The sequence below is a fragment of the Capricornis sumatraensis genome, chromosome 13 (assembly GCF_032405125.1).
Source record: "Capricornis sumatraensis isolate serow.1 chromosome 13, serow.2, whole genome shotgun sequence".
Classification (NCBI taxonomy): domain Eukaryota; kingdom Metazoa; phylum Chordata; class Mammalia; order Artiodactyla; family Bovidae; genus Capricornis; species Capricornis sumatraensis.
In genome coordinates this window covers 84613770-84629545 of record NC_091081.1, presented here as the reverse complement: position 1 = coordinate 84629545, position 15776 = coordinate 84613770, and the positions used below count along the sequence as shown (strand labels likewise).

The 15776-nt window shown below is 43.0% G+C and overlaps 1 protein-coding gene across 1 annotated transcript in view; it reads left to right on the top strand.

Annotated features, from left to right (window-relative positions):
• Positions 1–15776, top strand: part of PRKN (parkin RBR E3 ubiquitin protein ligase) — a 1204761-nt gene that overhangs the window by 614894 nt on the left and 574091 nt on the right. Inside the window, exon 8 of the mRNA XM_068985007.1 lies at positions 12338–12453. Coding sequence (XP_068841108.1) covers positions 12338–12453 — 116 coding nt within the window. The remainder of the gene's footprint in view (positions 1–12337; positions 12454–15776) is intronic.

Below are 15776 nucleotides of genomic sequence, written 5' to 3'. Positions count from 1 at the left end.
AGCCCTGGGGAGTCAGGAAGGCTGTGAGGGCCAGTGACAAGTGAGTTGAGCCACGAAGGACACGTGGGGGTTTGAAACGAGTGGGAGAAGGAAGGCAGACCAGGAAGCAGGAAATCTTGTGCTCGAGGCCAGAACAAGAGAGAGCACAGCCTTTCAGGTGACAAGACAAAGTCCTCCTGGCAGGATGGGAGGGCAGTGCGGAGGGAAAGCTGCTGAGGCGGTGGGTATCAGCGTAAGGCTCCTGTGCTTAATCTGGGGGACGTGGAGCCCTGAAGGTATGATTAACTGGTTCTTTTACTGGTTGATTGCAGTTAAAGTTTTTGCCCATTTAGAATCACATGTGAAATAACTGCCAACTTCAAAAGGTTGTCTAGGAAATGCTGGGAACACAATTCATCTAGGGATGGTGAGTCACTGTAAATGTTCAAAATGATGGCCTCACTCCTCGGTTTCTTGCAGATTATTACCATCTAACAGATACGTGTTTATGTACCCTCTATGGAAGGTCGACTCAAGTAATCAGAGTTACAAAGGAAACCTTCTGTTGAGAACAAAATATTTTAACATCTCATTTCATTTATCAGGGAACAGAAGCTGGAAAGCTTTGCTTGAGCATGAAACTAGCAAATGCTGTGACGCCCTTGTGTTCCTTCAAGCTGACATATTATGAGAGCTTATGGAACCTTTAGCTTCTAAAGGAAATGAAGCACAATTAGAATAATGAATATTGTCTTTTATTGTCTGGCTAGGATATAAAATTGAAAGCAAAGACATGTTCAACTACACTGGGCAGATGACATCACTTGAGTAACTGCTGATCAACTGTGGTTGGAGGAATCTACATCTCCAAACGTTATTGAAACCATGATGGAAATCTAGGGCAAACTAGGACCACACTGGGCTGCCGCCTATGGGGCCTCACAGAGTCGGACACGACTGAAGCGATACAGCAGCAGCAGGACCACATTGGAGCCACTAACTGGTCAACTGACCATCAGACCTGGGGAAAGAGGAGTGACTGTTGTCATGCGTGTAAGTCATTAACCAGATTCACCTGAAGTGGCTTGTAATTCCTGGGAATCAGTTAAATTTAGATGTCAAGAAAAGCTGTGTTCTCTGGCCTTTGGGGCCTCTCACAATATCCTATGGAATAAACACAACTTTGACAGCTGTCCTTAATTTCACAAAAGATTGGAGTCAAGGGTCATTGATAAATGTTAAGAGCAAGACAATTAAGCACATAGTGACATAGTAACAACCAGAGTCAAAGCATTTGCTCTCGAAATCCTCCACTGATATGTTATCCCAGGCACAATCAGTGGGGTGAAGACTTTCTCCAAGATAACAATGAAGAAAGAAAATTCTTATTTTCCCATCTGAAAGATAATGTGGAAGTCTGACTTGGAAATTCATATACGCTGCTAAATAAAATCAAACACCTGTTTCAAAAAGGTGGTCGTTCAGAATCAGAGATGAGGAAATATCCGTGGTTTCTCTTCTTGGCTGTCACACCTCCTGTGGTTGAAGAATGACGGTGAAGAGTCAGCTCAGCAGCACGTTCCAGGCTCTCAAAGCACTAGCGTGAGTTTGGCCCGTTTGGACCAATGTTTCCGTGTACCAAGAATTACAGATTTCCCATCAGCCCCCTGCTGGCGTCCCAGGCCCCAGCGCGTCTGAGCCAGCGGCCCAAGGTCCACACACCTTTTACTCCCAAGCTCGCTCAACTACCATCTCCACCTGGCAAAATCTTAGCATTTCAAACCCACTTGAACTGTCCCTTCGAAGCTGAGCCTTCTCATTCTCCCATAAGCTGCTCAGTGTTCTCTCGCCCCTGCTCAGATCAGAGCCCAGGCGTCTGGAAGGTATTTACCATGTTGTCATCTGTGCAAATATTTGTTGCTGTGTCTCTTTCTCCTTCAGGTTTATGGACTCCTGCAGGGATTTTGTTTACATGTGTATCCTCAGCCCCTCACTGAGGGCTGAGCAAGGAGAAAATACACTTGTTTCTGAATGAGTAAACATTGGGGAGGAATCCCTGGAAGCATGGTTATTTCTCGAGGTGGATGTAAATGAGCTAATTAACTGGGCCGCAGGCGGAGCTGAGTCCGGGATACGAAGGCTGCCATGGCGCTGTTTCTCCATCCCATGTCCCTGTTCCCTTCTGAGCGCGGGCTTCATTCTTGGATGCCAGCGTTCTCTGGCTGTGGCTGCAGGTGGGGGGATGTTGTGTTCTTACTGAGAAGCAAGAGATGCTAGTTCATCCTGGGCCAAGGAGGAGAAGGGGGAGGACAGTGTCTGAGTAGCTGCCTGAGGTGGGAATGAGGATTGTTTTTTTCCAGTCTAAACAGACATTTACATGAGGTCATGCACTTGACGCATGTCAGTAGTGACCCCAGACCTTCAGGAATCAAGATGTCTTCTTCAACAACTCCCCCCACCCTTTTTTTTTCTTAAAATAATAAATAGTCAGTTATGACTGAGTAGTATCACAATTGAATAAACCCTGGTCAAGACACCCTGATGAATCCAGGCATAGAGGGGAGGATAATCATTGTGATTTTGTAGCTTTTGTCTTGAAGTTCAACCTCTTGAAAGTATGTGGCATTAAAATGTTTTAAATTGTTTATGTCTAACGTTAAAGGGGACTGTAGGAAGTACACGTGGATTTATTTATGTGTGTATTTCAAATAGACTGAAGTGGTTCCTTTGGAGTGAACTAAAGTTACCATTATAGAGATTCACATGAAGGAGTGTCTGGAACACTGTGTCTAGTGTCTAGAACAAGGATCATCCTGCTGAATTAGTAGGAATTTAAGACAGTTTTATATTGCTGAATCATAATCACTTTATCTTCTACCCTGGGAAGCCAGAAGTGTTTTAAATTTGGAAAATTTTAGATATCAGAAATATTATGCAATTCTTACGTTATAACTCTGAAATGAAAGTGTATACCTTGTCATGTTTTTTTTAAAATATTAATTTTGCAGTGAGATACATGAATAGTCACACTAGGTTGGATAAATATAGACTAGAAATAATGTCTTGCCAGTTCATGTCAGGTTTTGCCATAAATGCCAAATTTAAAGAAAATTAAAATTTTTGTTTTAAGAGCAATTGGGATTTTAGAAATTTCATTTTTATTTTATACATTGGACTAGGTATCCGACCTGATTTATACTTCTAACTTGGGTAATAAAAATTTTTAAATACTTTTGGAATATAATAATAGCTGTATTGAAATTAAAATGGCAGTGCCCTTGGGCCTGATGCAGTGTGTGCTTGTTGAATTCACATTTAAAAAAAAAATTTTTAATTAGAAGAAAATTGCTTTACAATATTGTGTTGGTTTCTGCTGCACCACAACGCAAATCAGTCATAATTTGAGTCAGTTGTAATGAGATGAACCTAGCATGTTATACAGAGTGAAGTAAGAAAGAAAAAAGCAAATACAGTATATCAATGCATATATGTGGAGTCTAGAAAAATGATACTCATGAACCTGTTTGCAGAGAAGGAATGGAGATGCTGAGTTCACATTTAAGACTTCCTCCCGCTTATGACAGCGTGGCATGCCTCACGTGTGCCTGTGCACAAGTGCCTGCTTGTGTATACGCATCTCATCACGCTGCCTTGGTGGAGGCAGAACGCCTTCAGCACGGCTTTGGCAGGGGCTGTGAGTCTGATAGGCAGCGCCTGACCTTCTCAGCAGAGCTCTATGATGCTTTTGCTTTTTGTGGGAGTCTATTGATTTTCTTTCCTCCTGATAAACTTTACACATCATCTAGAGGTTTTGTTAACACCTTAAATTAAGAGAAAACAAACTTATCATTGAACACGATCCCTCATTAACTTTCAAGATTTTATTGGTTTAATTAAGTGTCACCTAACTTTACCACTGGCACTGTTAAATTAGTAAAATCTACAGGTCTTATCCACTCTGAGTGGCAGAGTTTTTTATATCCAAGCCTATATAATTATTTCCTGGGTTTACATAATACACAGCGAGTCTGAAGGGTCAACATGAAAACCGAGACTCACCATTAAAGGCACAGGCGCCCAGGTCCTGGGCTGACGCCTCTGCCTTTCTCGTGTGGGCCAGCGTGTGGTCATTAGGCTGTGTCTGTCATGTCTTAGCTTAGAGAAAATTAAAGCTATAGTATTAATATCAGTCGTGAGGTTTTTAAATGGATAATGAGACTTAAAACTAGCAGTTGCTTCTTACAAAAGAAACTGAAAATCACGCCAGGAGGAGCTGTTGGAGCCAGCAGGCTGAGAAAGAGAGATCATGGATAACGTTTGTTTGTTGTTGGCTATGGACGGAACTTCTAGGCCTGTGAGAGACATTTAGGTTAATTCTAAGTGACGCCTTGTCTGTCGAAACTTGGTAACTGTGAGGACCTCTTTGATGCAGATGCTTACTACTAGTTTTCTAAATGAAAATGCCCGTGTCCTCAATTCCTCGTTGTCAAAAATTTGGGAGGTCATCTTTTGACAGGTTTATCTGAGCTTGAACGCAGTGAACAGGCAGAGTAATTATTTATGCACCTTTATTTAGTACACTTTCCAGAGCCGCATCTGAACGCATCATTCTTTCTTTTCTGGAGGCTGATTATATGCGTCCGCACTATCGCGAAGGCAGTGTTGAGGACTTCTTGGCCGACTGACTTTGCCTCCTGACGGTGCACCCGCGGCCATCGGTGGTGTTGAGGTCCACCTGCGTTCCCGCCTCTGCTGGCACGTGGGCTGGCCAGGCGAACCCCAGCTCCCAGACCCCTGCTTCCGGCAGACTTCCCCCAAGCACAGCCTGGGGGGAGACAGGCGGGTGGAGAGAGGGCAGAGCTGGGAGGCTTCTCCCTTCGTCTCCGGGAGGCACCGCTCGCAGGGGCCGCGTCTCAGTCACCCTCCTCGCCCCCACCAGGCAGCCCAGCCACTGTATCTCCCCGCCCGGCCCCCGCTGCCCCATCCTCCCCACCCCAGCAGATTGGAGCACTGCCCTAACGCTGCTAATGTCAAGGAGCTTTCTACCCCAGTTTAGCTCTTTGGGGAGTTTCCTCCGTGTTTGCAACTAGACCTCAGCTTTAAATTCGCTCTGTTGAAATACCTGGGGTGGGTCCTGCTCCCCTAACTTGACCCTGACCTGAGCGCATGGCAGGTCACTCGTTTAGTTACTCGTTCAGTGCACAGCGTAGAGCTGCTGCAGCCTTCTCGTGGAAATCGTGTGTCCCTTTTATCAAGAGAAAGGTCTGTTGCCTTTGGACATACTAACTAAGAAGGAGTTGGAGACTAACAAGGGATTTAACTCTTTGTAATTGTTAAGCAATATCTATTAAAATTGTTAGCTTTAGGAAGTTCGATAAAAGTTATTTGAAGGTTCATGAGGGAAGAAGTCAGGTCTCACTGCTGGTTGGGTTTGTGAAACTGAGGCAAACAGTGCTTCCCAGTGGTTAGTTATAAGCCATTCTTCTAGAAATTGGGAAGATAATTTGGGTTTGGAGTTGAAACTTCGGATTCTGTGCGTTTTTATAAATTGAGTTCTTGGTTTTAACCTAATTCAGATTTGGCTGGTTTATTTATTTGTTTCATTTATTTTTCATTTTCCTGCTTGTCTGTTAGAGACACTGGCAATGTCTTGAGTCAGGTGGCAAACTGGAATGAGAAGGAAGAGGTGGCTTCTAACAGTTGAATTGAACTGTTCATAAGGTCTTTCCCTTGGTGTATCATTGCTTCTTGTGGGTCTCATTCAGTCAGAGGGCTTCACCTCTAGGATCTGACCAAGGAAAGGATGGGTGGATACTGATAAAAGGTGAGAACTCAGTGAGAATGGAAGGAAGGGATCAGAGCCTCATCCACATTAAGGGCAGAAAGGTATGTTTCTAAGAACTTAAAGAATATAACTGTTGGATTTTGAATTTTCTATTTTGTATTATTGAGGTGAAAAGCCCCTTATTAATACTTACAGCATTTAACAGGGTCACATTATAAATCCAAGCACATTTTTAAAAGTTCTTTTTCTGGGATTATTTTTGTCATTCTTTAAATATAGTTTACACTATCTTTGGGGAGGAAAAAAAAAAAAAAACAACCTGGCCAGCTACTGTCAGATTTTAGTTCCTTCGCTAATTAGGGCTTCCGAGAATTGAGTATATGGATCCAAGTGAGCCAGCCAATAGGAGCTACAGCTCCTGGTTAGGTGGAAGAATCCATTTAATTTAACAGAACTTGCTATGTTTAGCTTTCTTCCTTGTTTTTTTGTAGCTGGTTTATCTGTGAGCTGGCATTTGTGAAAGATGGATAGGTCCCTTTAAGATTCTTTATTTATCCACAGTTGTCTGTATGCTCATTTGCTAAGTCATGTCCAACTCTACAACCCCATGGACTGTAGCCCACCTGTCTCCTCTGTCCATGAGATTTCCCAGGCAAGAATATTGGAGTGGGTTGCAATTTCCTCCTCCAGGACGCCTTCCGGACCCAGGGATCTAACCCTCGTCTCTTTCATCTCCTGCATTGGTGGGCCGATTCTTTACCACTGCGCCACCTGGGAAGTCCTACCCACAGTTAAGGATCGTATATTTCCTTCACTAGAATTGACAGATGCCCCCTGCCGCTGCCCTGGCCCAATGAACAAGAATGTTTCTCTGATGCACCCACAGGGGACTGTACCCCGGGCAACGCAGAAGTAACTTGGCTTGGCAAACCCACACCCACTGAAACTGGAGTACAGCCACCTCAAGCAGCCAGGCTGTGGGTCGTAACTACTATCCACCTGGCCCAGACTGAGCTGTTTTCTGGGTCCCCACAGGGATCAGATGGTGACCAGATCTCACAGTGGCGTCAGTGTCCTGACCACAGTGCGTGGACTCTGGCTAGGATGCTTTTCTGACATTGGCATCTTTGATATTTTAATCTGAAAAATCAAGAGAAAAGAAAAATCCCAGAAAAGCAGAATTACTCCAAAAGAATCATGTAGTCATCCTGTGAGATGACAGCCCTACATGAGCAAGCTGAAATACCCAAGGTAGGACTTTTCAACACAGTTCTTGCTTCTGTTTTTTTCTGCTCTTTTCCTTGTGTGTGTTCAATACAGCCTGAAAAAATCAGAAGGATATTGAAAATGCGAATCCATTGATTGTGTAGAATAGGAAATGACCAGACCGTTCTGCTGATTAGTCTCTGGGAAAGGGGTTATTACTATTGGAAGACACTTCTCCAGGGTCTCTCAAGCTTCTGCATGTCTTGTGAGGGAAGCACTAACTACCTTTTTTTTTAAGACTATCTTTTCAAGGAAATTGTAGAGCAAACGACCTGGAAAATGGTAGTCTAGTCTCTCTCTCTAAAGTAAAATGTGGACCTGCTTGCTCTTCAGTATGATAAAGACAGCATCTCCCTTCAGAACAAAGGAAAGATCGGCTTACAGATCCTCCTAAAAGAGCTACATGTCCTAGGCTCCGGGTCCCCAGCTGTGTTGCAGAAACCCAGTGTGCGTAGCATGTAGCTTGGCCTGGACACTTCATCTCCTGGGAACTTGGATGCAGAGGAACTGACAGAATCATGACGCCTGTACTTCATTCTGCCGGGGCTCCGACCCAGGAGTCTTGTGTCTCCTTGCCGCACCCATGAGACGGTGGCAGGATTGCCTGTTAGCTGGCAAGCTGGGTGAAATCTTGGCTGCTCCACCGGTTTAGCTACTCTGGCACTGGAGAAGAACCTCCTTCCATAAAAATTGGTGGAGAAGGCACTGAAATTCACTGATACATATTTAATATACACAGTTGTTAATCTGTATTTTAATTCTGTCGTGCTATATGAATTTCTGGTATTTTCCAAAATTTGTTACTTATTAAACCATTGGTTTCAAATAGGAAAAGGAGTACGTCAAGGCTGTATATTGTCACCCTGCTTATTTAACTGGGCTGGAAGAAGCACAAGGTGGAATCAAGATTGCCGGGAGAAATATCAATCACCTCAGATATGCAGATGACATCACCCTTATGGCAGAAAGTGAAGAGGAACTAAAAAGCCTCTTGATAAGAGCGAAAGAGGAGAGTGAAAAAGTTGGCTTAAAGCTCAACATTCAGAAAACGAAGATCATGGCATCTGGTCCCATCACTTCATGGGAAATAGATGGGGAAACAGTGGAAACAGTGTCAGACTTTATTTTTTGGGGCTCCAAAATCACTGCAGATGGTGACTGCAGCCATGAAATTAAAAGACACTTACTCCTTGGAAGAAAAGTATGACCAACCTAGATAGTATATTCAAAAGCAGAGACATTACTCTGCCAACAAAAGTCCGTCAAGTCAAGGCTATGGTTTTTCCTGTGGTCATGTATGAATGTGAGAGTTGGACTGTGAAGAAAGCTGAGCACTGAAGAATTGATGCTTTTGAACTGTGGTGTTGGAGAAGACTCTTGAGAGTCCCTTGGACTGCAAGGAGATCCAACCAGTCTATTCTAGAGGAGATCAGCCCTGGTTGTTCTTTTGAAGGCCTGATGCTGAAGCTGTAACTTCAGTACTTTGGCCACCTCATGCAAAAAGTTGAATCACTGGAAAAGACTCTGGTGCTGGGAGGGATTAGGGGCAGGAGGAGAAGGGGACGACATAGGATGAGATGGCTGCATGGCATCACCGACTCGATAGACGTGAGTTTGAGTGAACTCCGGGAGTTGGTGATGGACAGGGAGGCCTGGAGTGCTGCCATTCATGGGGTCGCAGAGTCAGACACGACTGAACTGAACTGAAACTATTGATTATAAAATTCCTGCCTCCAGTAAAAAGGATTTTGACTTTTATCTGTTGGAGTTTTATCTAGTGTTAGGGCGGTTTGTGATTTGTTAGCTGAATGTCTACCAGTAGCTTTCTGCAATCTAAGAAAAAATATAAATTCTATCTATTTATCTCTATGTGAAATACTGCCTCAATAGGCCAGCCAACTCAGCTATTCTGGAGGTATTGCTTTTCGTTATAAGTGAGGATTTTTTTTCAGGTCTGCAAAAGCAGTCTGTGTATTTCACAAGGATCAGTCATGTCCTCCAGATGTCTTGTTTTGATAGTCAAGTTTGGGCTTAACTCTCTTCCATAATACCCTTGAATTGACCTTTGAAGGATTCATATCATTTAAAAAAAAAAAAAAAGATGGAGTGAAAAGGATGGCCTTCCATGTTAAGAGAGAAAGCAAAAGCAATCAGTGTGATTTCCATGCTTCGGGGAAGCCATGCAGGACCCCACAGACACGCCTGAACGGGCTCCCACCAGGCGCTCATCCCATCATCACAGGGGCGCTGCTGGCACAGTTGCATCACTGGGGCTGCGGACTGCAGGCCAGGGGGTCAGCTTCTCTGTCACTTGCCCTAGGTGGGGGGGTGGGGGGTTCTGGCTAACCTATACCACCCAAGATTGATAAGGCACTTATTCTTAAAAACATCCTGGGCTCCCAATTCCTGGCTTGGGGACATTTCTCTGTACCGGGGAACACTCCAGATTTTTGAAGAGTTTAGCACATTTTACGTGAGACGTGCCATTATTTTCAGGTGCACTAAGCGAGCTTGTTACATCCCTCATTTTCTGAAATAATAAGTAGTTTACTTGCTTTACCTTTAATGCTGCTCTAACTCAGTAGTTCTCAAAAGTGTGGTCCCCAGAGCTGTAGTGACACCATCACCTGGCAACTCGCTGGAAATGCAGACCCTAAGCCCAGTGTCAGAGCATCTGGGGTGCGTCCCTGCAAAGTCATTTAACAAGCCTCGCAGATGATTCTGATGTGTGTTGGACCTAGAGACCCACGGGTGTGGCTCTCTGTGTCTGTGGTCAGAGGAGGAGGAGGTCAGTTTGGTTTGCTGTTGTTTAGCTGCAAAGTCATGTTCTACTGTTTGAGACCCCATGCACTGTATGTGACCCAATGCATGTGACCACCAGGCTCCTCTGTCCATGGGATTCTCTAGGCAAGAATACTAGAGTGGGTTGCTGTTTCCTTCTCCAGGGAATTTTCCTGACCCAGAAATTGAACACGCATCTCCGACATTGCAGATGGATTTTTTACCACTGAGCCTCCAGGGGAGCCCTTAGTTTGGTTACAAGTAGGGAAAAGACAGTTTAAGAGTGATGTCAAATGTATAAAGAAACGTTGGTGACATTCATTAAATAAATCTACTGATTTTTTTTTTTAAGAAAATATATCTAATTGCTTGTCCTTTGCCATCCACTGTTAGGATACAAATGTATATAAGACAGCCCGTAAATATTTCAGGGTCCACTGCAGATGTGGACAATCTATGCATGCATGGTAACTCCCTTCAGCTATAGCTGACTCTCTGTGACCCTATGGACCATAGCCCAGGCTCCTCTGTCCAGAGGGCTCTCCAGGCAAGAATACTGGAGTTGGTTGCTATGCCCTCCTCCAGGGAATCTTCCTGACCCAGGGATTGAACCTGAGTTTCTTATATCTCCTGCATTGGCAGATGGTATTTGTGTGTGTGTGTGTGTGTGTGTGTGTGTGTGTGTGTGTGTGTATTTTTAACCACTAGTGCCATTTGGGAAGCTCAAGGTGAAAGTGTCAGTCTATGCCTGTTGGCAAAATTCAATTTGATGCATATTTTTACAAATAAAGTTTTATTAGGATACAGATGCATCCACTCATTTGCATATGGTCCGTGGCTGCTTTTGGACAATAATTCGCAGCTGAACAGAGCAGCAAAGACCCTATGGCCTGCAAAGCTGAACACCTTTAATATGTGGTGCTTTAATAAAGTTTACTGACACCAGGTCTAATGTTTAAAGCAAAATGCTTTCTATATACAAGTCGTGATACACAAATGGAATTGAGGATTAAATGTACATGCAAGAGTCCTTTGGCTATCCTCTGTTACATTTGTATGGAACTTTTGTAGTGGCAGAAAATTTAGTTTCATGGTATTATTACCATGGACGGTGTGCGTACTGTTTGACAAGAAGCACAGTATTTACTGGCCCAACACCTTGGTGTGTGGGGTGCGGGGGAAGAGGGGCTATGCAAACAAATAGAAAAACAGTAGGAAAAATAAGACAAGTGAAGAAGAATGTGACTTGGGAATCCCCTGGCACTCCAGTGGTCAAGACCCTGCAGGCTCACTGTCGATAGCTGGATTCAGCCTCTGGCCTGGGCAGGGGACTAAGAGCCAGTGAACTTTTGTTGTTCAGTTGCCCAGTTTTGTTTGACCGTCTGCGACCCCATGGTCTGCAGCACACCAGGCATCCCTTTCCTTCAGCATCTCCCAGACTTTGCCCAAGTTCTAGTCCAGTGCATCAGTGATACCAATCAACCTCTGATGCGCTCTTCTCCTTCTGCCCTCAGCCTTTCCCAGCATCAGGATGCATACAACCAGGAAAAAAAAAAACAAAAACAAACCAAGGATGTGACTTACATGAGCCGCTAAGATAAAGGAGTATGTGGCAGGACAGGGCTGAGAAATGAACTGAGATGAAAAGAGGCCTGGGTTTAGAACATTCCCAGCTACCTGACACAGGGCGTGGGCAGGTGAGACTCTCAGGGAGCTCTGGGATGCTGGAGTGTGCAGAATGAGGGGCAGACTGTAAGTTAGGCTGGGGAGAGGTGCGCTCCGCCCCTCCTTACGTCTACAGTTCAGTCACTCAGTTGTGTCTGACTCTTTGCGACCCCATGGACTGCAGCATGCCAGGCTTCCCTGTCCTTCACCCACTCCCGGAGCTTGCTCAAATTCACGTCTGTTGAGTCGATGATGCCATCCAACCATCTCATCCTCTGTCTGCAATCCATGCATGCTTATCAATAGTTGGAGTCCCTATATTTCTTACCTGGCACAATATTCTTGCTTCTCACTGACCAACTGTGAGCGGACCCTGTAGAAAAGCACTGGATCCCCCTTTAGGAAACCTGGGTTGCTTCCTGCTTTCACCTCTGACTGTTTGATTTTGGACCAATCATTTCATGACTCAGGGTCTCCTCTTCCTCGTTGTCGAGACGCTTCCTCATTATCGAGATGTACTGTAGGCTTCCTCCTCCATTGACACTGTGTTCTTCTCCCAGACTCACTTATCATCGAGAGGTGAGCAGGGGGCCCAGAGTGCTCCCACAACTCCTTGGTTGAAAAAGAAAAAGGCAGAGAGACTAGCAGATACTTGGAACCTTCTTAAAAAGGGGGCTTGTTGAGTAATTTGCCCCAAGGGCATTAATTTCCCTCAAAAGAGTGGATGTTGTCTTATTTCAGACTCATCTATAATCTGATGATACTCTTCTTCTCCTGAAGAGATTCTTGACTGTGAACATGTGTAGGAGGTACATGGCCGGCCGGATTCCCTGTCTGTGATCATATTTCTCATTCTTTCAGGAATTTTTCTTTAAATGTGGAGCACACCCGACCTCTGACAAGGAAACATCAGTAGCTTTGAACCTGATCACAACAAACAGCCGAGACATCAGCTGCATAACGTGTACGGACATCAGGTAAGGATCTGAGATCTGCGCCATTGTGTAGCCTTTGCTCTTTTGCCAAAAACCGGTTGACTGCATTTACAGGGTCTGTCTCTGGGCTTTTATTCTGTCCCACTGATCTTTGTTCTTTCGCCAGCATGGTACTGACTTAATTAATGTAGCTTCATCATTAAGTCGAAGTCAGGTAATGTCAGTCGCCCAGCTTTGGTTTTCCTTTCAATACTGTTTTGACTATTTTTGGACATTTCATCTCCATCTAAACTTTAAAATCAGTTTGTTGATGTCCATAAAAGAGTATCGGGCTTTTGACTGAGACTGCACTGCGCGTGTGCATCGATTTGGGAAGAACCCGCATCTTGATAATGTTGAATTTTCATATCCACAAACATGGGATACCTCCATTTATTTAGTTCCTCTTTGCTTTCATTTATCAGAGTTTTGTAGCTTTCCTCATGGAAGTCTTATTTTATATTTTGTTAGATTTTATTCCTGAGTACTTCAGTTTCCAGCTGCTAATGTAAATGGCATTGTGTTTTTACTTCAAATTGCACATATTCGTTGTTGCTATGTAGGATAGAAATTGACTTTTGCATGTTAACCTTGGACCTTGCAACCTTGCTGTAAGTGCTTATTATTTCTAGGGTTTTTTTGTGATTGATTCTCTTGGATTTTCTGCCTAGATTATCTTGTCATTTGTGAGCAAAGACAGTTTTGTCTTCTTTCCCAATTTGTTTATCTTATGCCCTTTCCTTGCCTTGTTGCCTTATTTGGTCAGTACTTGCAGTACGACATTGAAAGAAATAGTAAGAGAGCACGTCCTTATCTCGTACCTCATGTTAGTGGGAAAGGTCAAGTTTCTTGCCATTAGATATGACATCAGTGACAGAAATTTTGTTCATGGAATTTTCAAGTTGAGGAAGTCCTCTTGTGATCCTCATTTACTGACGGTTTTTATCGTGAACATGTTTGAGACTTTGTCAGATTTTTTTTTTTCTGCATCTATTGGTATCATCATGTGATTTCTCTTTTTTAGTCTGTTGATGTAATGGATTACATTAATTCATTTTTCAGTGTTGAATCTGCCTTATAAACCTAGAATAAATCCCACTTGGTCATTGTGTATGATACTTTTTTATACATTTTTGGATTCAATTTGGTATATTTTGTCAGGGATTTTAGCTTTTGTGTTCATGAGAGATATTGATCTGTAGTTTTCTTGAATTGTCTTTGTCTGGTTTTGGTATTAAGGTAATGGTGGCCTTCTCGAATGAATTAGGAAGCATTTATCCTGCCTCTATCCTCTGAAATAGATTGTAGAGAATTGGTAGCAAAATAATAATTTTATTTATTTTTGTGCTTATAAACATGTGCTTTTGTATAAAAAGAGAGTGACATCTTTCTTCTACCTTCTTAATGATAATCCCCATTAAAAAAAATGATAATCCCCATTAAAAAAAAAAAATCTCTGCAAGTGTATAATAACTTATTTTCAAGGAGCTCCAATGTCACTAAGCTAACTTTTGACCTTAGCAATATAACAATCTATTAAGCCTTCAGGTTCCTTATAAAATCCAGGAATCAAAGTAGCTAATCTATAAGGCTCTGACTGGTTCTGAAGAACTGCAAAAGGTAGGAATAATCCTTGTTCACAGCTTATAAATCGATAGTAGTATTTGAAAAAGTGCTTGTTTTTGGTCCTGTCTTCTGCCAAATGCAGAAATAAAAAATGAGGTTTTCAGTGGTACTGCTTTCCAGATGACACATATGTGGCTACGAAATGTAGAAAAACGTATAAGGTAAATGTGTTATTCATTTCCAGATGTTAGGCTTAAGTTTTAATTCAGGTACCTCATATGTATCTTTTGAGTTTATAAAATAGTGTATGTAGAATATTTTCCTCTGTCTTAAAGAACAGAGTGAACTATTCACGGATTAAAACATCCTGAGGTTTCATGTGAACTAGCATGTTCCCATCTGCTGTCCAGCTTTGCAGTGACCTGTACTTATTGAGAATAGTGTTTTGATCTTCCTCCACTCAAGGTTATCAGTTTTATCAGTCTTAGGTTTAGGAGTTAAAAATAGAGAATTGAACAAAAGGCAAAGACTTGAGCCAAGAACAGAAATTATAGCACTTGAAAGTAGAACAGCTCTATTGTTAAGTATCCCCTGTAGCAATTACATCAAAATGGTTCAACACATTTCTGGATGCCTCAACTGGACTCAGAAATAACAATATTCAGCCAAATAAAAATGAAACTGGCAATGCCAAAGTGAGACATTTATTCCTTCCCAAACCAGTATGTGTATCTTGGTGTTGCAGGAAGGGAGACCCCTTCTAGGGCCCGAAACCGGGCTCTTGACTAACACTTGGAAATGAATTGTCTGAGAAAACACATGTCCTGAGAAAGCAAGAGATTTTATTGGGAAAGCGTGCCCAGATGGAGAGCAGGAGGGTAAGGGAACCCAGGAGATCAGCTCTGCCACATGGCTTGCAGGCTCGGGTTTTACGGTGATGGGATTAGTTTCCAGGTTGTCTTTAGCCAGTCATTCTGACTCAGAGTCCTTCCTGGTGGTGCACGCCTTTTTCAGCCAAGATGGATGCCAGAGAGCAGGATTCTGGGAGGTGGTCGGACATGTGGTGTCTCCTTTTGACCTTTCCCGAACTCTTTGGGTTGGTGGAGGCTTATTTGTTCCCTGTTCCTTTCCAGGACCTTCTGTCATAAACCAGCTCAGGCAGATGGTGACTATGGTGCCTGGCCAGGCGGTTTCAGTCAGTGCACTTCCCCTAACATTGGGGCTTACTGTGATATCCGGTGCCCCCAGAGGAATGCAGTATTTCTGCACCTTGAATCTTACATTATAAAAGGAGTCTTCTTAAATTTTAAAAAGACAAAATTTGAAAACATACAAAATAGAAAAAAATTATTACCATGAAATCTTTTGGCAAAAAGAAAAAAGAAAAATTTCACCTCCCTGTTGCCCTTTCTTTGCTTCTTCTAAGGTCCCCTGCTGCGTTCCTGTACTTCTTTTCACCTTTATTCATTAGTCCTTAGTTTCCAAAGCTGAAGACAAATCAAAAAAGAACCACATTTACAGTCAAAATTTAACCTTCCAGAAACATGTTCTAAAGTCCAGTTCCTAGTAGGACATTAAATCTAAGAAGCACTGCTACCTTGTAATTTTCCTCAACTCTTCCCATAAAGATTTATGCTTTTGATGCCATTGTTGTTTGATATAATTTTTATTTTTTTTTTACAGTTTTCTTGCTTTCAAATTTGTCCTATGGTTCATGTAGCCTATTGAAGCAATACCTTGGATCGCGCACTTAAAAGATT